Raw genomic sequence first — 24410 nt, forward strand, 5'->3', positions numbered from 1 at the left:
AAAGCCGAAACTTTTTCTAATTTAACTCCAGTTAATTGGAAGCCCGCGGAGAATTCAGCTCCGGCCTGGAGAGCTCTTGGTGGGCGCAGCTGAGCCGGTAGTCACCACGCGCCTAACAGGAGACATGCACCAGGCTATACCGGTATTTCGGGTTTGCCTGCTCCGGGTTTCTGGAGAAGGTTATACAGTGACAATGCACGTTTGTCCTGAGGCAGAACCCCACGGCACTATTCTAAGAAGGGAACATTTGAAATGAAACCTGTAGTTAATGTAGATTTATTGATGACGAGTGTCCCTTCCAGTCACCGTTTTGGGATAGTTTTATCTTTACCATAATTCATGGCAATATGATACGATATGAGGAAAGGAATCGGTAGTGAATAATTCCGCAATGGACAGGAATTACGCTGTGCATAGTGTTAGATCTTTGTTGAGTTTTGCCTGTGTTTAGATCCCCAGAGCGCGAATCAAGTGAGTGAGTATACTTTTTTTCTCCCGGATCCTGCGCTGTGTGTTCCTCTCCTCGTGTATTTTATCGAGGACTCAGCACAACACACTGAATCAAATGGAAATGACTTCTGGCGATGTCTTATATTTCTGAGCTGTATTTCTGGATTCCACACAGTCAATTGATTATGTACAAATGGGGGGATGGTTCGTTGTTAAAAATAGCCTGACACTTAAGATGAGGTAGCGAGATGAACAGGTTGCTGCTTACTGAAACTTACTGGGAGCAAATGCGAAAATAGCCCATGGTTCACCCGCATCCAACCTCTGTTGGATCGGTTCATTTCTCTTGAAATCTTCCAGGAAGATTTGGACAGAAGAGCAAATACCGCATCAAGCATTTACAGATTCACAACAAAAATAATCGAACATTATTTTTGCCATATGTGTTCAAACGAATTCGTAAAAAAACCCGTTGCCTTTTCGATAAGAAGACAACAGAGGAATCTAGCAGCTGCTTGTTGATGGCACTACGCGCTTGGAGGACTTGGTTTGGGCAGGTTTTGCGCAGAGTGTCTAGGCTGCAGGGCTCGTGGTCCCGGCGATCGAGCAGTCTCCTGTGTCTCTCTGCGAACCCGGAGCAGGATTTTAGGACCTGTTACAGGGATCACACACATAGCAGTCTCCACTACTGCTCTTCTGTCCACCGCACCCACAGTCACCAACACGCGCCAGTCTGTCCCTCCTCTTTCAGCCGCTGCCAACGCTTTCCCGATTGCTGCGCAGCCTTCCCGGGGGATACGAGGGGACATGAGCCCCTCACTCGCCGGTTCCTGGTGGTCATGAAGCGGCAGAACGTGCGGACCTTGTCCCTGATCATCTGCACGTTCACGTACCTGCTGGTCGGGGCCGCAGTGTTCGATGCCCTGGAGTCAGACTTCGAGATGCGGGAGAAAGAACAGCTGGAGGCAGAGGAGAAGCGTCTCCAAGGGAAATACAACATTAGCGAGGACGACTACCGCAAACTGGAGACCATCATTATGGAGGCCGAGCCCCACAGGGCCGGAGTTCAGTGGAAATTTGCGGGATCTTTTTACTTTGCCATCACAGTCATCACCACCATAGGTGAGTCTGCAGTCTATAGTCCATGGAGATTTAATTGCGTACCAGCATTACGCACAGCCACTGTGTCAGTATAATGTCATTCATGCGGAGATTTAAAGTGTAGACTACAGCCTAATCACAGTCATGGGCCGTGGATGTTAGGTGGTTAGTAGGCTACAATTTAAATAGTTACTATATCACTTACAACACTATATAGCACAACGAATTAAAGTCAACACAGCATTATGCAGAGATGTGTTTCACTAAACTTAGTCCAGCAACAGGTAGTCTATACCCACTACCCGGTATTAACCCTTAAAACCTGTCCCTTATGCAACATCAATTGTTTTAGAAAAGTAGGTAAAATGTGGTTTTCGCTAAATAACTCCGGTATGTTAACAGGCGAAACCAAATGATGACGCAATAACAGTAAAATGCCACCTGTGTACAATGTTTCTGCACATCAACTTTATAGATTAGGGAAAAAAGGCATCACTACAATCAGTAGCAACAACATAATGTGTCTGTCTATCTAGATAAACTGGCAATTTCAATTATAGTTTTCAGCAGCTCATCAATTTAATGAGAAAAGATCAATAGCCTACACGAAAAGCAGTCCTCTAGGCTACTATGTATGCAACCATTCCCTCGAGTACCACAATGCACCATCAAAGTAGGAGTGGCCTACCACGCCACTGAGATAGGCTTGACCACATTTTTGGAAACCAAATAATGATAAGCCTACATGTACAATGATTTCAACTGCACGACTGTTGCTGCATCTGCATTGGTTACCCCTGTAGACATCATGTTTTAATCCATGATTTAATGGCAGACCATGCAAGTGGTAGGTTACAAAAGGCTGTGATTGATAACATGTCAACACTATCTAAAAAACTGTGGAGGCATCAATATGTTTACATTCACACTAAACACTCGATATTAAACTGATTATGGCAGAAGGCCGAATATTGCATTAGGCATGTGCTGTGTGTAAACACCTTACTCTGCTTATCTTAATCAGTGTAAGGTCATAATCGAAGTAAGCATACACCGATTAAAACACCTGGTTTTCTGAGCAATCTTTCCAAGTATTATGATATGTAAACAGGTTAATCGAGGTCCCAGCGGTCAATTTGATCTGCGCATGTGCAAGCACCATTAAGTGAGTTAAATGAGTTCGGAAAATCTTATAAGTAGTTTTCACATACAAACATTATATGTCTGAACTCAGAATCAAATAGTCTTTGCAAAAATAACATGGTCACTGTGGCAGAACGTTTGTATTGTTTGGCGATGTTCTGCAATTATCACGTCTCATCAGTAGCCTGCTTTCAGATGTGTCCATGTAAACATTGGGGAAATCGTTATTTTTGCAAAGTATGTAAACGTTTTAAACAAACTATTATATTAACCTGACAGGCAATAATAATGGCATTATTGTGTGCATTGACGGGGAACTCTGGATAAGAGCGTCTGCTAAATGACTTAAATGTAAATGTAAATGTAAAGTAGCGGTGCTGAGGGTGCTGCAGCACTCCTTGAAAAAAAAATGAATACAAATTATCTTACTTAAAAAATAATAAAACAGTTATTTCACAAAAGTAGTGCGCTGGGCCTATACTAGTCCACCCCCCCCCCAAAAAAACAACATCTTCCTATGATTGTGTGCATACAACCTTAACTGAAGTGCGTTCCATCAGCTGTTGCTGCAGCTTGAACATGAGCTGCGCTGCACATGGTACTGAAAGGACAGCTCCTCTAGCTCCTGTGAGCTGCGCTGCACTTGGTGCTGAAAGGACAGCTCCTCTAGCTCCTGTGAGTTGCCTCTAGCTCCTGTGAGCTGCGCTGCACCTGGTGCTGAAAGGACAGCTCCTCTAGCTCCTGTGAGTTGCCTCTAGCTCCTGTGAGCTGCGCTGCACCTGGTGCTGAAAGGACAGCTCCTCTAGCTCCTGTGAGTTGCCTCTAGCTCCTGTGAGCTGCGCTGCACCTGGTGCTGAAAGGACAGCTCCTCTAGCTCCTGTGAGCTGCGCTGCACCTGGTGCTGAAAGGAAGGCTCCTCTAGCTCCTGTGAGCTGCGCTGCACCTGGTGCTGAAAGGACAGCTCCTCTAGCTCCTGTGAGTTGCGCTGCACATGGTGCTAAAAGGACAGCTCCTCTAGCTCCTGTGAGCTGCGCTGCACCTGGTGCTGAAAGGACAGCTCTTCTAGCTCCTGTGAGCTGCGCTGCCAACAACCACATCATAAGGGATGATCTGCAGCTGGCCATACACCAGCTGGCCATACATATTATTCCAAGCAGGCCGAATAAAACGCCCATAACCCTTTCTCGGCCAAACGATCAGATCCTTGTCCTCCAACGAATTGTATCCTGAGGTATATCCACTTTGATAGAAGAAAACATACAAAAACAGATGTTAAGTATATATGCTATAGGATATACGTGTAGAAAATACCAACGGAGTCAACAGGCGTACTGTAGGCTATAGGCCTACAACTTTAGCACATATTCAGAGTAGCCTGTTGCTTTTAATGTTGTCCTTTGCATGGCCTTTATTTATCTTAGGTCCTCAATGAACATGCTAGTTTCTTGATTGAAGTGGTATTGCCAACATTACAGTGAAAGGTCTAGCTGGATTTGATCTCCGCCATAATATGGAAATATCTTTATTAAGCAAACAATCGTTTTTAAGGTGAATCAGCATTTCTATAAAACAAGACAAAATCACAATGGTCGTTGTGAAGGACCAGAAAAATACAGACAGTAGATTAGAAAGCATTGTTTCTACACAGAGAGGAGGCACACAGCATTGTTTCTACACAGAGAGGAGGCACACAGCATTGTTTCTACACAGAGAGGCACACAGCATTGTTTCTACACAGAGAGGAGGCATTGTTTCTACACAGAGAGGAGGCACACAGCATTGTTTCTACACAGAGATGAGGCACACAGCATTGTTTCTACACAGAGAGGAGGCACACAGCATTGTTTCTACACAGAGTAGGCACACAGCATTGTTTCTACACAGAGAGGAGGCACACAGCATTGTTTCTACACAGAGTAGGCACACAGCATTGTTTCTACACAGAGAGGAGGCACACAGCATTGTTTCTACACAGAGAGGAGGCACACAGCATTGTTTCTACACAGAGAGGAGGCACACAGCATTGTTTCTACACAGAGAGGAGGCACACATCATTGTTTCTACACAGAGAGGAGGCACACAGCATTGTTTCTACACAGAGAGGAGGCACACAGCATTGTTTCTACACAGAGAGGAAGCACACAGCATTGTTTCTACACAGAGAAGAGGCACACAGCATTGTTTCTACACATAGAGTAGGCACACAGCATTGTTTCTACACAGAGAGGAGGCCGCACAGCATTGTTTCTACACAGAGAGGAGGCACACAGCATTGTTTCTACACAGAGAGGAGGCACACAGCATTGTTTCTACACATAGAGTAGGCACACAGCATTGTTTCTACACATAGAGTAGGCACACAGCATTGTTTCTACACAGAGAGGAGGCACACAGCGTTGTTTCTACACAGAGTAGGCACACAGCATTGTTTCTACACAGAGAGGAGGCACACAGCATTGTTTCTACACAGAGAGGAGGCACACAGCGTTGTTTCTACACATAGAGTAGGCACACAGCATTGTTTCTACACATAGAGTAGGCACACAGCATTGTTTCTACACAGAGAGGAGGCACACAGCGTTGTTTCTACACAGAGTAGGCACACAGCATTGTTTCTACACAGAGAGGAGGCACACAGCATTGTTTCTACACAGAGAGGAGGCACACAGCGTTGTTTCTACACAGAGAGGAGGCACACAGCATTGTTTCTACACAGAGAGGAGGCACACAGCATTGTTTCTACACATAGAGGAGGCACACAGCATTGTTTCTACACAGAGAGGAGGCACACAGCATTGTTTCTACACATAGAGTAGCCATACAGCATTGTTTCTACACAGAGAGGAGGCACACAACATTGTTTCTACACATAGAGTAGGCACACAGTATTGTTTCTACACAGAGTAGGCACACAGCATTGTTTCTACACAGAGAGTAGGCACACAGCATTGTTTCTACACAGAGAGTAGGCACACAGCATTGTTTCTACACAGAGAGGAGGAACACAGCATTGTTTCTACACAGAGTAGGCACACAGCATTGTTTCTACACAGAGAGTAGGCACACAGCATTGTTTCTACACAGAGAGTAGGCACACAGCGTTACACGCAATGTTTCATTTAGTACACTGGTAGGCCTACATGACTTCATGGACGTACAGAGACATTTATGTTAGAATAGACATATTTAACCTGTCGATCAGACCTGGGTAACATAGGGACCCGTAACACGAAGACATGAACCCTTTTTAGGCCTACATTACTCGAAAATTAAGAGTGAATGTTTTATTATTTGTTTTTGAAATACGTTGCTGTCTGATGTAAACCTTGCAAATACATTTTCTAAAAACATTTATTGAAAGGAGTAACTCCCCTCAATGTACTCAGAACATTTCATGACTCTAGGACCAAGAACATCTTTTCAAAATAGCATCTGAAGTTTCATAATTGTATTTTCGTTCATGGGGAAATTTATACATTGTTTTCCAATTCCTGAAATGTTTCTGTTTTGGAGATAACAACCAATATTCATTTCCCCCAAGCAACTTCTGATTAAACTGCATCAAAGACCAGAGTGGGTGGGCTTTAGACCTACATTAAGGAAAGGGGCATTTAACCCATCCCCTCTGAAGCAGAGAGGTGGGGGGAGGGGACACCTTCTACATTATGGACACCATCTACACATGATATTATTCAACACGGGCACATAACGGTGCAAAGGAAACTAATGCACTAGGCATGTCTTCAGATGTGCCTAGCAACACTTAAATGACTACTGGAGAGTGAACATGACCATAGTATGCTTCCATTGCATTGTGTATGTTACAGCAGCTAACAACACTAAAAGAGCATGCATTTGAATGTGCTTTTAGAGTTGTAGCTACATGTATGATGGACTGTTCAGGTCTATTGGTTTATTTGTCCATTTGAATGTGAAACGATCCCTTTAGAGTTTGGCCATATTTCCGTTGTTTGTTTGTCAGCTTATATAATTTAGGATACATGTTCAAAATCACAATTGAATTACAGCCTACAGTAGTGGATTTAATACCACTGTTCTCAGCAGTGACATATTGAGACTGTGCTTTCCCATGAGCTATAAGTGCTGTAGCCCTGAAAGAACAGCTCCTGGCATTATCATCTGGTTAACATGGTTTATGTTTGGCTGTAGATTGTCTCTGCTTGAGTTATAATGAGTTTACCTGCCCTGGCTCATATGTGCTTTCCTGGTTTCAACAGATGGTGAAGGGGTTAGGTGCCTGTTATGTTTGAATAATGCAGACATGTTTAAACATACATTCTCCCATGAATCAGATATTATTCCAATCTTGCTATAACCATCATAACCATCATATCAAATTGTATTTTTCATATACATTGTAAACAACAGGTGTAGATTAACATTGGAATGTTTAATTACGGGCCCTTCCCAGCAATGGAGACGGAAAAAGAAATAGAAATAATAGAAAAATAGATAAATATGAACACAAGGAATAAATACACAATGAGTAACCATTGGCTATATTCACGGGGTACCAGTACCGAGTCCATGTGCAGGGGTGCCTAGGTGATTGAGGTAGATATGTACATATAGGTAGGGATAAAGTGACAGGATAGATAATAAACATTAACAGCAGCGGATGTGATGAGTCAAAAGAGTGCAAAAAGGGTCAGTGTAGATATTGCTTAACTATTTAACTACCTATTTAGCAGTCTTATGGCTTGGGGGTAGAAGCTGTTCAGGCTCCTGTTGTTTCCAGACTTGGTGCATCGGTACCGCTTGCTGTGTGGTAGCAGAGAGTTGGGTGGTTGGAGTTGTATAACATGTAGGTCCTGGGTGTCAGGGAGCTCGGCCCAAGTGATGTACTGGGCCGTACGCACTACCCTCTGTAGCACCTTGGTGTCGGATGCCGAGCATTTGCCATACCATGTGTTGATGCAGTCAATCGTGATGCTCTCAATGGTGCAGCTATATAAAAATGTTTTAATCATGTGTGGACCATGATAATTCCTTAATGATGTGGACACATGAAACATGTGACACACTACAACTCCCATACGGGCTCGGGAGAGACTAAGGTTTAAAGTCATGTGTCCTCCGATACACAACCCAACCAAGCCGCACCGCTACTTAACACAGCGCGCATCCAACCCGGAAGCCAGCCACGCCAATGTGTCAGAGGAAACACTGTGCACCTGGCAACCTTGGTTAGCATGCACTGTGCCCGGCCCGCCACAGGAGTCGCTGGTGCGCAATGAGACAAGGATATCCCTACCGGCCAACCCCTCCCTAACCCGGACGACACGAGGACAATTGTACGTCGCCCCACGGACCTCCCGGTCGCGGCCGGTTACGACAGAGCCTGGGCTCGAACCCAGAGTCTCTGGTGGCACAGCTGGTGCTGCAGTACAGCACCCTTAACCACTGCACCACCCGGGAGGCCTCATCAATAAAATCTTTAAGGTGTTGGACATATTGTATGTGTTACTGAGATGGTTGTTCCAGTTTAGATGGTTTAGGTAGTCTTGTTTATTAAGTCCTTCACCATAGCAGTCACTCTGAGTGCAAGTTGTGTGTTATAACATATTCAAATGGTTGGATATCCTCTCTCTAATCACTTCACAAACCCGCATATTGTGACTTGCGGGTCTGATGTGGCCCATGAGCCAGGATTTGTAGACCATAATGTCGAGGATAACTAGGCCATAACTAAAGGCCTCATTAAATATATAATATGTGGTCATTAAAGGGTTTATTTTTAATTGAAATACATTCAATTAGGCAGTCACTTGAAGAAGGCTCCAGAAATATAATTTATTGAATGCAACAATCATGTCTGTGTCACTAATAAACACAGTCATGGGTGGGTCTCGCACATCTCACACATTCCACACAAAAGACATGCTGGGAAATATGTAAATACTGCTTTACACCCTGTTAAAACAACACAGTGTTAAGTGTTGTATAAAGGTGTGCATGTGTTTAAACAGTGTTACAACGAATAAACGTGTTCTGGTGTTTACAATCGAAACACTGTGACGCGTTTTCGTTGACATTCTAAATGTGCGTTTAAAAAGTGTTACAGAAAAGTGTTTAGTTAAGTGTTGAGATTCTTAACACTTGGTTTTACAGTGTATCTAGATAGGTAGGTATGGAAACGAATGATATACAATTGCTTTTACATGGTACTTACACTGTAAGAGATGCGTTCCATAAAGAAAGAGTTTATATGGATGTAAGAGACAATGTAGCCGTCCGTTACATCACGTTAAAGGTCCAGTGAAACCTGTTCAACACAGCCTGCTCTACAGAGGCTACAGAAAGCAGCTCCACTTACCGATGCATTATAGAGTATGTCATAACCCCATGAGCCTTTCAGAAAGTACCGTATGTTTTCCTACAATCCAGAAGAAGTAGAAAATATTCCTGGGGATGCATTCCACCTTGTGGAGGCGTGGAGAATGAAGGTGACATAGCCTACAAACACTCACATGCGCACAAGCAAGGCATGCAATTACATAGGCCTAGGTCATGATAATGATTGTGCATAGATAACGGTTTTAGTCATTTTAAAGCATGTTGAGTTTGTTTATTTTGTTTCTACTCTAACCACCCTCTGGCCTGATTGGAACCCCTCATGGGCTGGATCCGGCCCGCAGGCTGTTTGTTTGACACCCCTGCCTTTGGTGCAGACTGAGACATCCCATAGGAAAGTAAATGATACGAGGAGGACTGTGCCTCATGAAAACAGAGGTCAACAGTATGAACACAACATCCTTTTCTTTTGTAAAACTTTTTTTTTGAACCTTCTGTAATGTAGTAAAGGCCCCGGGCCAGTACAGTGAGATTACATGTACAGCCTATACATTTATTATTGTACTAAGTGTTTCATCAGTGGATCAGCCCATGGCTATGTATGGCTGTAGAGTGTATTGATGACTTGAGTCATAATGAGTCCACCTGACCTGGCTCATACTCAGCTCATGGCTATGTATGGCTGTAGAGTGTATTGATGACTTGAGTCATAATGAGTCCACCTGACCTGGCTCATACTCAGCCCATGGCTCATGCTTTTCTGGTTTCAGATGGGGAAGGGGTTAGTTGCCTGTTATGTTTGAATAACACTGACATGCTACAAATATTCTCCAATGAATACATCTTGCTGTAGCCTATCCACATAATAGTTATGGAAATTCAATTATACAGAGGTTATTGCACTGTAAGAGACACGTTCCAAATTCAGATAAAGAAACAAACGATTTGTTTTTCCATCAACACATTCAGCAGTAGGATGAGTCACTTGACTTGACACTAACGGCTTGCCATGCGAGGGGTTAAAAAAACAACCGAAACACAAATGGTGAATGTTATGTACACAAGGCTGATAATGTTGGCTGTAGGTGTTAGTGCCGGCTGGATAGACATCAGAAGGGCAGAATGAACCTCGGGAACCTCTCTGTGTGTGTGTGTGTGTGTGTGTGTGTGTGTGTGTGTGTGTGTGTGTGTGTGTGTGTGTGTGTGTGTGTGTGTGTGTGTGTGTGTGTGTGTGTGTGTGTGTGTGTGTGTGTGTGTGTGTGTGTGTGTGTGTGTGTGTGTGTGTGTGTGTGTGTGTGTGTGCGCGCACAGCCTTTTCTTTGGTTAGTTGGCACAAACTTAGCTCCAACTTGAGAAAAGGTAAGTCAACTTAAATTATGTTTGCTCAATTTGTCTCATATGTTTTTTCAAATAGAAATGATTATTTTGGCATTTTACCAGCAACAAAAAAAACTGTAGAACTAGTTACACACAGACGTTCTCACCTGGGATTTGAACTCACAATCTCTTGAGTGCAGTATTCCATTCTTCCTCCCACACCACCATGTCTGTGTAAATGCCTGATTTCAATAGTATTGCGCTTTGCACATCAAAGTAAATCTCAATAAAAACAATTTCATGTTTAAAAGTGATTAAGGAGTAACATTAGACAACTATACAGAACACCTACAATTGCTGAAATAAGTAAATCAAATCAATGATGAGAGAATAGTCATATTAAGTTTTAACACATTAACACGTTAACTGATAGAGACATGGTGGTGTAGCAGGAATGTTGGGTTGCCATAAACCGAGAGGTTTTGAGTTCAAATCCCAGGTGAAAACATGTTGAATACTAATTATTGTATAAATTAACACACACAATGTAATCATGTATGTCAAATATGTAAGTTGAAAACACTATGTTAAAAGCACTGTGTGTGAAACTAGTTACACAGCCTTTTTTAGGTAACATGCCAACATGTTTTGGGGTGGAATTAACATATGAGACAAATTGAGCAAACACATCAGAATTTTTGCCCACATTTTCTTAGGTTGGAGCTAAGTTTGGGCCAAAACTTTTTTTTACATGTATGTAACACTTTGACCGACAAGTTTAGTAAAACAGGCCAGTCACTTAATAATAATTAGTTGAAATAATTCGTTGAAACAACTCGATTTGTGATGGTTTTTTGTACAGTGTGTGTGTGTGTGTGTGTGTGTGTGTGTGTGTGTGTGTGTGTGTGTGTGTGTGTGTGTGTGTGTGTGTGTGTGTGTGTGTGTGTGTGTGTGTGTGTGTGTGTGTGTGTGTGTGTGTGTGCGTGCGTGCGTGCGTGCGTGCACAACATAGGTGAACAAAGAAAGTTGATACCCACAACTCTGGATACAGAACTGTCATATTGTCAAATTGATGTTGAGAAGTCATTCGAGAGAGAACAACAAAGGCTTTACTGTAGGAATCTGGCTCTGCTCATTGTGTGTAATAAAAACAAATCAGAAACTGTAGAATTATTCTCTGAACTTGACAACTTTAACTACAGTTGATAATCAAACAAAGTCATCATCATCATCATCACCATGGCCACCAACACTGCTAACTGCTAGTAATCTATAAATAGCTTGTGATCGTCCAGATTTAGAAGCTGAGGTGAGATGAGCGCATATGAGAACAGCTGTAGCCGAGTTAGAACCCTGGTTGTTGCCGTGGAGACGCTGCGTGCCATGTCGTTGTGGTGATTCTGCTTCTGTTTGCAGGTCTAATTCACGTTTCCACTCTGTCCACATTGGCTTGGGGGTTGATTCCACTAATTCCTCTGACTAATTGCTCGGAAAGTGAAGACTTTTCTTGGCTCTGTACATTAGCGTGTGAAGAAAGACTGCATAGGCAAAGGGTGCTTTTGTAATGGATGTGGTTCCGATGGTGAACCGCACTCTTATGACTAGTTGACCAGAGACCTAAGGCCTTGCATTAGCTGCACAGAATACGTTTTAGTTTTACAGGCTAACACAGTCCTGTGGTGGGCAGAAAGTAGACCCAGACGTCTTGCAGAACTGGGGTCTGATTTGCTGAGTCTGTCATGTACAGTCCAGGGAATGCAGTACAATGATGGAATTAAGTGCAGGTTACTAAAGAGGCTGTGATGTGAAACGTTATTACAGGCTTCATCCCAAATGACAGCCTATTCTCTAGTTACTGCGCTACGTCCACCAGGGCCCGTATGTATCCTGGGGTGGGAAAACACTTCTAGAGCTTTTCTCTGTAGTGATTTCGGGCCTGCGATTAAATCATGCCTTTGAATTGGTAATGGGGTACACTGGTGAAACGTGACATGGACACAGAGCATTAGTCACAAAGCACTATCTTCAAAAGGCACTAAATGCATTAGTCTAATAGGCCTTTTACATTTCTTTCCCACCAATTCAGAGCAAGAAACATGGCACTGCTCAATCAAAATTGAAAAAGCTGTTGATGTCTTACTGGATTACAGCTAAGTGTGAAAACGGTGTGTGTAGATTGACATCATTCAAGGCAACAATATCTTTAAAGCTCTGATGACGCTGTGTGAGATGAAAAGCTCCCATTGCCTTGTGTGTGTGTGTGTGCGTGTGTGTGTGTGTGTATGTGTGTGTGTGTGTGTGTGTGTGTGTGTGTGTGTGTGTGTGTGTGTGTGTGTGTGTGTGTGTGTGTGTGTGTGTGTGTGTGTGTGTGTGTGTGTGTGTGTGTGTGTGTGTGTGTGCGTGTGCATGTGTGTGCGTGTGCGTGTGTGTGTGTGTGTGTGTGTGTGTGTGTGTGTGTGTGTGTGTGTGTGTGCATCTGTGTGTGTGTGTGTGTGTGTGTGTGGGTCCTTCTGTAGCTCAGTTGGTAGAGCATGGCGCTTATAACGCCAGGGTAGTGGGTTCGATTCCCGGGACCACCCATACGTAGAATGTATGCACACATGACTGTAAGTCGCTTTGGATAAAAGCGTCTGCTAAATGGCATATATGTGTGTGTGTGTGTGTGTGTGTGTGTGTGTGTGTGTGTGTGTGTGTGTGTGTGTGTGTGTGTGTGTGTGTGTGTGTGTGTGTGTGTGTGTGTGCGTCTGAGCGTAGGACAGGTGCACTGACATTCTTATTGCTCTCAGAACAATAGCTTTCATGGGAGCCGGGAATAAGCTCTTTGAAGCGCTGTGTTGCTGTTGTGTGTCACGACTAGTTAGATTCTCCAATACAAACACTGCCCACGTCTTTCTACCATAACAACAACTACTGGACCTAGAAAGGTCTGTTCTGTGTACAGTTGCTGCTATAGACATGGGTTAAGCACTGTCAACACTATCAGCACAGTCTGATTCACTGTCAATTAACTACACTCTTAGAAAAAAGGGTTCAAAAAGGGTGCTTTTGCTGTTCCCATAGGAGAAGGCTTTTTGGTTCCAGGTAGAAGGCTTTTTGGTTCCAAGTAGAAGGTTCTACCTGGAACTGAAAGGGTTCTACCTGCAAACCAAAAGGGTTCTACCTGGAACAAAAAAAGGGTTCTACCTGGAACCGAAAGGGGTTCACCTATGTGGACAGCTAAAGCACCATTTTGGAACCCTTTTTTCTATTAGTGTAGTTGAATGACAGTGACTCAGACTGTGTTGATTTTCTTTAAAGGGTTCTCTTCTGGGGACAGATGAAGAACCCTTTAAGGTTCTAGATAGCACCTTTGTTTCTAAGAGCTATGTGGAGTAGACCTCAGCATAGCTGTGGGAAGTAGGGGTGCTGAGGGTGCTCCAGAAAAAGTAGTGCACTGGGCCTTCACTAGTCCTGTATTAGCGGACCGATATAGCTGTCTGTAGCACAGGGAAAATATAAATCATTACTTGTTTACCTTGGCCATATCTCTATAGACCCTATGCTGCTAATTTGTGCAGGAGAGAGGTGATGTGCCATATGTATGACTGATGGAGCTACACAGCACCAGCTGATTCTCTGGCTGCATCTGAAATGGCACCCTATTCCCTACATTGTATTGTGTAATAATATATATAATAATACACCCTATTCCCTACATTGTATTGTGTAATACACCCTATTCCCTACATTGTATTGTGTAATACACCCTATTCCCTACATTGTATTGTGTAATACACCCTATTCCCTACATTGTATTGTGTAATACACCCTATTCCCTACATTGTATTGTGTAATACACCCTATTCCCTATCGGCCCTGGTGTAAAGTAGTGCACAATATAGGGAGCTGGGTGCCATTTCGGCCTCTATGTCTCACCTGTTTGCCAGCGTGATGGTAGCATCTAGTGTGGAGAATGATGACAGTGGACACTCACTTTTCTGTCTGCTGCCAGCGGGATTGACAGCTCTCGGTAGCCAAAGGCACTCCACAGCTGGACTCTGTCCCTCCTTCCCTACTTCGCTGTCATTTCCTACAGCCACATCAGCCGGACCATAACGTTGACAGTGATTGTTTGGGATGTGTGTGTGTACTTTGTGTGTACGGTGTGTGTGTTTGTGTGTATATGGAAGGGTGTGTGTGCCTCAGGGGCTGTCATCTCCAACCACTGTTGACAAAAATCGTTTGGTGAAGAGTTCTGTCAATGGGGTAGTGTGGTCTTGACAGTGATTGTTGTTTGGTACTGTGTGTGTGTGTGTGTGTGCGCGTGTGTGTGTGTGGTTCTGCAAATGGGGTTGTGGCAGCACATTTTTGGTGGGGTGAGGTGAGTGTTTGTGTGTGGTCTTGACAGCAATTGTTTGGAGATTTTGTTTAGACGATATTGGTACTTGGAGGAGTAGAAAGTTCTCAGAGACTCCTGGGCCCGTATCCACAAAGCATCTCAGAAAAGGTCTCAGGAATCCTGTTAAAACCGGAGTGTACAAAACATTAGGAACACCTGCTCTTTCCATGACATAGACTGACCAGGTGAATCTAGGTGAAAGCTATGATCCCTTATTGTTGTCACTTGTTAAATCCATTTCAATCAGTGTAGATGAAGGGGAAGAGTCAGGTTAAAGAAGGATTTTTAACGTTTGAGACAATTGAGTCATAGATTGTTTATGTGTGCCATTCAGAGGGTGAATGGGCAAGACAAAACATTGAAGTGCCTTTAAACGAGGTGTGGTAGTAGGTGCCAGGCACACTGGTTTGTGTCAAGAACTGCAAAGCTGCTGGGTTTACATTCTCAACAGTTTCCCGTGTGTATCAAGAATGGTCCACCACCCAAAGGACATCCAGCCAACTTGAACACAACTGTGGGAAGCATTGGAGTCAACATGGGCCAGCATCCCTGTGGAACACTTTTGACACCTTGTAGAGTCGATGCCTCAATGAACTTAGGCTGTTCTGAGGGGAAAAAAAGGGTGCAACTCACATCTTTGAGATGGCATTTCTGACCAAAAACACATTTTGCACATTTTTACATTCAAACAGCTCTCCTGTGAAGTCGTGACTTGCGACATACGCTTAGTTTCCTGAAACGGGTCACAAGTATAGTCCATGCCCCAACGAACTGAGTCTGTTTTGAGGGTTAAAGGTGGGTGAAACTCAATATTAGGAAGGTGTTCTTAATGTGTTGTCCATTCAGTATATCAACACATTCATCATTCCCGTTTAACAACTTTAAATCGCTCTGACACAGTTGGCATCAAATCACTCGCTGATAAGGTTGCATAAAATGTTTGAAAGGTCTATCATCTTATCGACTACAGTCAATGTTATCATAGTCCCTCGATGTCTTTACTTCAGGCATTTTTTAAGGTGTTGTTGCCCTCCAAAGGGATAACTTGAAATAACATGATGTACAGTGCCTTGCGAAAGTATTCGGCCCCCTTGAACTTTGCGACCTTTTGCCACATTTCAGGCTTCAAACATAAAGATAAAAAACTGTATTTTTTGTGAAGAATCAACAACAAGTGGGACATAATCATGAAGTGGAACGACATTTATTGGATATTTCCAACTTTTTTAACAAATCAAAAACTGAAAAATTGGGCGTGCAAAATTATTCAGCCCCCTTAAGTTAATACTTTGTAGCACCACCTTTTGCTGCGATTACAGCTGTAAGTCGCTTGGAGTATGTCTCTATCAGTTTTGCACATCGAGAGACTGAAATTTTTTCCCATTCCTTCTTGCAACACAGCTCGAGCTCAGTGAGGTTGGATGGAGAGCATTTGTGAACAGCAGTTTTCAGTTCTTTCCACAGATTCTCGATTGGATTCAGGTCTGGACTTTGACTTGGCCATTCTAACACCTGGATATGTTTATTTTTGAACCATTCCATTGTAGATTTTGCTTTATGTTTTGGATCATTGTCTTGTTGGAAGACAAATCTCCGTCCCAATCTCAGGTCTTTTGCAGACTCCATCAGGTTTTCTTCCAGAATGGTCCTGTATTTGGCTCCATCCATCTTCCCATCAATTTTAACCATCTTCCTTGTCCCTGCTGAAGAAAAGCAGGCCCAAACCATGATGCTGCCACCATGTTTGACAGTGGGGATGGTGTGTTCAGGGTGATGAGCTGTGTTGCTTTTACGCCAAACATAACGTTTTGCATTGTTGCCAAAAAGTACAATTTTGGTTTCATCTGACCAGAGCACCTTCTTCCACATGTTTGGTGTGTCTCCCAGGTGGCTTGTGGCAAACTTTAAACAACACTTTTTATGGATATCTTTAAGAAATGGCTTTCTTCTTGCCACTCTTCCATAAAGGCCAGATTTGTGCAATATACGACTGATTGTTGTCCTATGGACAGAGTCTCCCACCTCAGCTGTAGATCTCTGCAGTTCATCCAGAGTGATCATGGGCCTCTTGGCTGCATCTCTGATCAGTCTTCTCCTTGTATGAGCTGAAAGTTTAGAGGGACGGCCAGGTCTTGGTAGATTTGCAGTGGTCTGATACTCATTCCATTTCAATATTATCGCTTGCACAGTGCTCCTTGGGATGTTTAAAGCTTGGGAAATCTTTTTGTATCCAAATCCGGCTTTAAACTTCTTCACAACAGTATCTCGGACCTGCCTGGTGTGTTCCTTGTTCTTCATGATGCTCTCTGCGCTTTTAACGGACCTCTGAGACTATCAAAGTGCAGGTGCATTTATACGGAGACTTGATTACACACAGGTGGATTGTATTTATCATCATTAGTCATTTAGGTCAACATTGGATCATTCAGAGATCCTCACTGAACTTCTGGAGAGAGTTTGCCGCACTGAAAGTAAAGGGGCTGAATAATTTTGCACGCCCAATTATTCAGTTTTTGATTTGTTAAAAAAGTTTAAAATATCCAATAAATGTCGTTCCACTTCATGATTGTGTCCCACTTGTTGTTGATTCTTCACAAAAAAATACAGTTTTATACCTTTATGTTTGAAGCCTGAAATGTGGCAAAAGGTCGCAAAGTTCAAGGGGGCCGAACACTTTCGCAAGGCACTGTAGGTTAATTATATAATCCAAAGATAAAGATGTGATTATTTATCGGCGTATGTGGTTATAAGCATGATCATGTGGAATGGGGCTCATGTGGAATCCTTTTCACATGAGGTCTAGATTATATATGGATTGATCATATAGACATTTCTAAAACATTCTTTCAACAACTCCAAAGCAATTGCATGTAGAGGGTGAACCACTGACTGCTTTCTCTATTATCAAGATACCTGCTGGTAACTCAGCTCATGAGGTGTCCTAAATATCTGCCGACTAGGTGGGACTCTTATGACTAAAGAGGCTTCATGCATAGCTTTTATTTTTTACCTGTAAGAGTAGGAGTAAAATGTCTCTATTCTCAGCACTTAACACACATTTTCTAGTCTGAGATGCATTGTGGATATGTCCCCTGGTCTTAAGAGCCTTCAGTGTAATGTTCACATGGCGAGGATGCTCTTGAAACCCGCAGTGGGCTGCACAGCATGTTGCGTGTTTCATCAAACTCATTTTTCATGTTCTATTCATTTAAGTATCACCCCCATTTTCAAAGAGCAGCTTGCATGCGAACATCTATTACCAAAGGAGAGCTCCTCCTGTGTTTCACTTTGTGCTGAGTTGACAGCAGATATAGTTATCTTCATCACTGTCTGCGAAATAGAGGTTGTGAAGAAAGTGTAGCAAAATGGCTACTGCCTGTGCAGACATTTTCTTCTGAAAACAGGAGGTATCTAGAGTACCTGTGTGGGGAGTTTATTGTACTTTTTTTACATGTAATATTCTCCAATGTATTTTCAATCACATACTTTCAGTATGCGCTAGTGTTGGGCTAGGTAATGGCATTACTTTTTGGTGAGGGGTTAGCTTTTAGGCTTTGTTCTATCCAATCCAACCAGTGACTTTGTTGCAACAAGCCCCAAAACACCTTGTCATTCTGCATACTGTGGTGTGATAGGGGTGATTGGGCTCTTATACAGCTTATTTTGCATTATATTTCTAATTTCTATAATATTTTGTAGCCTATATTGTTTAGGCTACAAAATAGTTAAATGGACAAAGTATGGATTTTTTTTTTATACAGCTGTTCTTCAAAACACACTTCGAATCACTAGAAGTACTTTTGTCAATTCAAATGGACATTTATCATTGCACATTTGTTAATATGTATATATTATTATTTATATTAGTATTTGTATTATTACACATTTTTATTGTTTGTTTTGTTTTATTACACTTTGCATATTTCTGGTCTGCTGTAATTCTTCGTCGTTCTGCATCATTAATTAATGTCAGATGAGAGTCATTACGTACATTAGGTTTTCCAGCCCTAGTTTTCAACTGTGAAAGTCACACTATCATTTGATAACAACTTATTTCCTGGTTCGCATATTCATACAGTGCCTTGCAGAAATATTCAAGCCCCTAAGATCTTTTCACATTATTGTGCTACAAAGTGGGATTCAAATTGATTTAATTATCTTTTTTTTTGTCAATAATCTACAAAGAACACTTTGTAATGTCAAAGTGAAAGATTTTTGTTGTTCTGTGTTGGATAAATCATAACTTGGCAAGCCTAAATTAGTTCAGGAGTAAATGACATAATAAGTTACATGGACTCACACTGTGTAATAGGCGTTGGCATGATTTCTTTATAACTAACCCTTCCCCTGTCCCCCATACATAAAACATCTGTTAAGGTCCCTCAGTCAAGAATTGAATTTCAAGCACAGATTCAACTACAAAGACCTGAGAGCTTTTCAAACGTTTCATAAAGAAGGGATGTGATTGGTAGATGGGTAACAATAACACATCCGACGTTGAGTGTCTCTTTAAGTATGGTCAAGTTAATAAATATGATGCGGATTATGTATTAAACCACCCGTACACATCTAAAATACAGTCGTCCTTCTGAACTGAGCTGCGGGACAGGAATGAAGGAAAAGGAAAGGGCAAGGGGGACACCTAGTCAGTTGTCCAACTGAACGTATTCAACTGAAATGTGTCTCCCGCATTTAACCCAACCCCTCTGAATCGGAGAGGTGCGGGGGGGCTGCCTTAACCGACATCCACGGGAACAGTGGGAAACTGCTCAGGGATGTTACCATGGTGATTTTAAAACAGCTATAGATCCAACAGAGGATGGGTCAACAACATTGCATTGACTCCACAATAATGACCTAAATGACAGAGTGAAAAGAAGACTTGTCACGGCCGTCACAGGAAGTAGACCAAAGTGCATCGTGGTTAGCGTACATATTCCTTTTATTTTGAATGACTCCGACAAAACCATACAATAACGACCGTGACGCTTAAGTGCTATGTGCCACAAACAAAGTTAACTTCCCACACTGAAAGGAGGGAAAGGGCTACCTAAGTATGGTTCCCAATCAGAGACAACGATAGACAGCTGTCCCTGATTGAGAACCATACCCGGCCAAAACATAAAAATACAAAATGATAGAGAAAAAACATAGAATGCCCACCCCAAATCACACCCTGACCAAACCAAATAGAGACATAAAAAGGCTGTAAGGTCAGGGCGTGACAAGACCACAAATATACAGAATACAAATATTCCAAAACATGATTGTTGTATGCAACAAGACAATAAAGTAATACTGCAACAACAACAAAAAACACAGCAAAGGAATACACTTTTTTGTGCCTAAATGCAAAGCCTTATGTTTGGGGAGAATCCAACAACACACTGTAAGAGTTTTCTGTATGTGAAGGAGAAGCGGACCAAAATGCAGCGTGGTGGTTATTCATGTTCTTCAATAAAGGAACTAGACATGAAATAACTAACAAAACAATAAATGTGGAAAACCAAAAACAGTCCTATCTGGTGCAAACACAGAGACAGGAACAAGGACAATCACCCACAAAACCCAACACCAAACCGGCTCGGCTACCTAAATATTTACATTTACATTTAAGTCATTTAGCAGACGCTCTTATCCAGAGCGACTTACAAATTGGTGCATTCACCTTATGACATCCAGTGGAACAGCCACTTTACAATAGTGCATCTAAATATTTTAAGGGGGGGAGGGGGGGTGAGAAGGATTACTTTATCCTATCCTAAGTATTCCTTAAAGAGGTGGGGTTTCAGGTGTCTCCGGAAGGTGGTGATTGACTCCGCTGTCCTGGCGTCGTGAGGGAGTTTGTTCCACCATTGGGGAGCCAAACACCTGCCTCTGATTGAGAACCATATCAGGCCAAACATAGAACTAGACAAACTAGACATCTAACATAGAATTCCCACTCAGCTCACACCCTGACCAACCAAAACATAGAAACATACAAAGCAAACTATGGTCAGGGTGTGACACACTCTGAGTAATTGCATCCTTATTTTCAAGGATGGTGGTGGCTGCATCATGTTTTGGGTATGCTTGACTTCTGAGTTTTTCAGAATAAAAATAAATGGGATGGAGCTAAGCACAGGCAAAATCCTAGAGGAAAACCTTCAGTCTGCTTTACACCAGAGACTGGGAGAGGAATTCCCCTTTCAGCAGGAGAATAACCTACAACACAAGGTCAAATGTACACTGAAGTTGGACAGGGTAGCCTAGTGGTTAGAGTGTTGGACTAGTAACCGAAAGGTTGCAAGTTCAAATCCCTGAGCTGACAAGGTACAAGTCTGTCGTTCTGCCCCTGAACAGGCAGTTAACCCACTGTTCCTAGGCTGTCATTGAAAATAAAAATTTGTTCTTAACTGACTTGCCTAGTAAAATAAAGGTCAAAAATATAAAAAATACCAAGAAGACAGTTGCTGAGTGGGCAAGTTACAGTTGACTTAAATCTGCTTGAAAATCTATGGCAAGAGCTTGAAAATAATAATGGGAAAATATTGCACCACCCACATGTGCAAAGCTCTTATTGACTTACCTAAGAAGACGCACAGCTGTAATCAATGCCATAAGTGTTTCTAACATGTATTGACTCAGGGAGCTGAATACTTACACAATTACTTTATTTTAGTCATTAAAAAAAAAGATTCATCTTTTTAAAAAATGTTTGAATTTTTCTTCCACTTTGACATTGCAGAGTATTCTGTGTAGATTGTTGACAAAAATGGCAATTAAATGAATTTTAATCCCACTTTGTAACACAATAAAATGTGAAGTAATGCAAGGGGTGTGAATACTTTTGCAAGGCACTGTATATCAAACGTTATGTTTTAAGGCATAATGCAATATTTAAAGTGCATAAATCAATATATTAAACATGACGACTTATTTTTTATGCATTATTAATATCAGTTCCCCTTTAACGGCAGTTATGCAACAGTTTTGAAATATTCCTGCTTATTTGAATGTATTTTTTATAAGTATGGTTGGATAAGAACAAGTCTATGTATTTAAGGGTATTTGATGTGTTATTTTAATATGAAGGTTTCAAGGCTAGGGTTGTTAGGGAATAAGAATTTTTCAATGTTGTTCCTACTTGTTGTTCATAAGCCAAAAGGTACACTTGTTTTCCCCAACACTTGAGTTCAAGTGTTTAATCACTGTCTTTAACCAGAGAGAAACCAGAGACAGCATGGGGTGATTGGATGGAGAGGAATCCTGCAATACAACATCGTTACTGACCAAACATGTTCCCACAGAACTTTCTCTGAACTGGAATATTACAGATCTTTACATAGCAGTCTGATCTGGGGGTTGGGGTAGCCTGGCCCCTGGGTGTGGCTGCATTAAGAGCTGTGACATTTAGCCCATTAGGTCCAGTCCTGAGCCTCCAGTCCTCCTGTGCTCTGTGCCCCCGACCCACCTCAGCATTGCTCCTCTTCTGGTTCCGAGTAGGCTATTGAGCCATGAAGTTAATTCCCCTGGTCCACTCTGACCACCCCACCTCATCGGGTGAGCCAGCAGCAGACCACAACAATACCTAAGAGCTAGGTCTCAGCTCACTACCTCCTGCTTCTCAAGCATTCCTCTCCTAAAATGTGTATGTGGTGTGTCATGTCCATGTTGTTTACCCAACATGTGTTGATGTTGTCACTACTTTTGCTCTGTGTTGCCTCCTATATGGTTTATCTATGTGATAGGATCCATGCCTTATCTCTGGAGCGGCAGGTATTCTAGTGGTTAGGTGTGGGCCAGTAACCAAATGGTTGCCGGTTCAAATCCCCGAGCTGACTGGGTGAAAAATCTGTCAATGTGCCCTTGAGCAAGGCACTTAACCCTAATTGCTCCTGGGCTGCCATCAATAATGGCTGATTCCTGGCTCTGACCCTGCTTTCCAAGGGTGTCTCAGGGGAGTGGGATATGTAAAACAAAACAAATGCCCAATTCACATGTGTGAAATAGGACGAATGTAAGCACTCACTTAATGACCTTTTCTGTTCATTAAGAGGCAGTAGTTTGGTACAGCAGTTTGCCTTGTAAAAGCAGACTGGCCTACCACAACCACAGTAGACGTTCTCCCCAGAGACATGGTGGTGGGAACCGTGAAATCAGCTCTACCAGTCACCACAGAAGGAACTGCGCTGGCGGTTTAAAGTATGCTGTGCTCTACAAGTGGTGTCTGTGATTCTAAACGGTGTGTCCCGAGAGGCTGGAAAACAATAGAGCCACAGTAGTAGAAGAGAGCACGAGCAGCACACACACACACACACACACACACACACACACACACACACACACACACACACACACACACACACACACACACACACACACACACACACACACACACACACACACACACACACACACACACACACACACACACACACACACACACACACACACACACACACACACACACACACACACGGAAGGGCTGCAGTACAGTGGATTGTCATGGCTTGTATAGCCTAATAAACCCCAGAGTTGATCAACACTGTGCTCACAGCTCCCCCTGCAGTTCACAGCAGGGAATGGCATTGCTTGTGTGTGTGAGTGTGTGTGTGTTTGTATGTCACTGTGCAAAAAGCTGAACTATAAATAGCCCTATGTGAACAGTGATAGTCACAACATCCAGAAGTGTGAGGTAACGGGCAGTAGCGTAGAATGTGAGCAGTAGCTTAGAATTAGACTGTGTGTGTGCAGCGTGAGCACGAATACCTACTATAAAAAGCGTCTGTATGCGAAAGATGTTCCCTGTTATACTTTCCAGCTTCTTGAAAAATGTACGACTTATTACTTACAATTAAGTTCAACCAAATTCTCCGCTTCTCTCTCAGGCTGATACAGACAGAATCATCCATGCTTTTATTGCAAACAGGCTTGACCACTGCAATGCTCTCCTGTCTGGTCGACCCCAGAAAGCCAACTGCAAAACATTCAGAATGCTGCAGCACCGGTACTGACCAAGACCAGACACATTACACCGGTTTTAAAGTCTCTGCCCGGGCTGCCTGTGAGTTTTAGACGACATTTTAAGATTCTTCTGTTGGTTTTTAAATCAGTCCACAATTATGCACCCCGATACATGTCAGACATGTCAGAAGTGATGTACCCAGTAGGTCCATCAGGTCCTCTGGCCTTTTAACTATCCCAAAGCCCAGGACCAAGAGGCATGGAGAGGTAGCTTTTAGTTATTATGCCATCAGCCTTTGGAATAGCCTGCCAGGGAACCTGAGGGAGGGCCAAAACTGTGGACATATTTATAAGTGGTCTTAAAACACACATTTTTAGCTCAGCTTTTCTTTGGGGTGCTTTTTAATTGAATTTGTATTGTCATTATTTAGCTTTTTTATCCTCTGATGTTGTGTGAAGTAAATATCCGTATTTTACATTTACATTTCATTTACGTTTTTTCCTGTGAAGCGAATTATGTTGCATCCAGGTCTGAAATATGATATTCTGGTAAATGTTCCAGCATGTGAATGCTTATGTACTGTGATTACTGTGATTATCATGCATGCAGTTAGGAGAAATAGAGCCGTACTATGACCCTTTCCACTGCAGTTCCCTCCCTTCTGTGCAGATACTGTTCTGCAGTATCTGTCTGGTTTGCGGAGCTTCCTCCCAGCAGAACAGCCCTCCAACTGGAGAAGACAGGGGTAAGTCAGGG

At 42.6% G+C, this 24410-nt stretch overlaps 1 protein-coding gene across 1 annotated transcript in view; it reads left to right on the forward strand.

The window, feature by feature from the left end:
• The first annotated feature begins 325 nt into the window (after positions 1-325).
• The window catches only part of LOC124043397 (potassium channel subfamily K member 9-like), a 44185-nt gene continuing 20100 nt past the window's right edge, over positions 326-24410 (forward strand). The window contains exon 1 of the mRNA XM_046361970.1: positions 326-1572. Within this exon, the coding sequence (XP_046217926.1) occupies positions 972-1572 (601 nt within the window). The 5' untranslated portion in view covers positions 326-971. The remainder of the gene's footprint in view (positions 1573-24410) is intronic.

This window comes from Oncorhynchus gorbuscha, linkage group LG09, assembly GCF_021184085.1.
Source record: "Oncorhynchus gorbuscha isolate QuinsamMale2020 ecotype Even-year linkage group LG09, OgorEven_v1.0, whole genome shotgun sequence".
NCBI classification, from domain to species: Eukaryota; Metazoa; Chordata; class Actinopteri; order Salmoniformes; family Salmonidae; genus Oncorhynchus; species Oncorhynchus gorbuscha.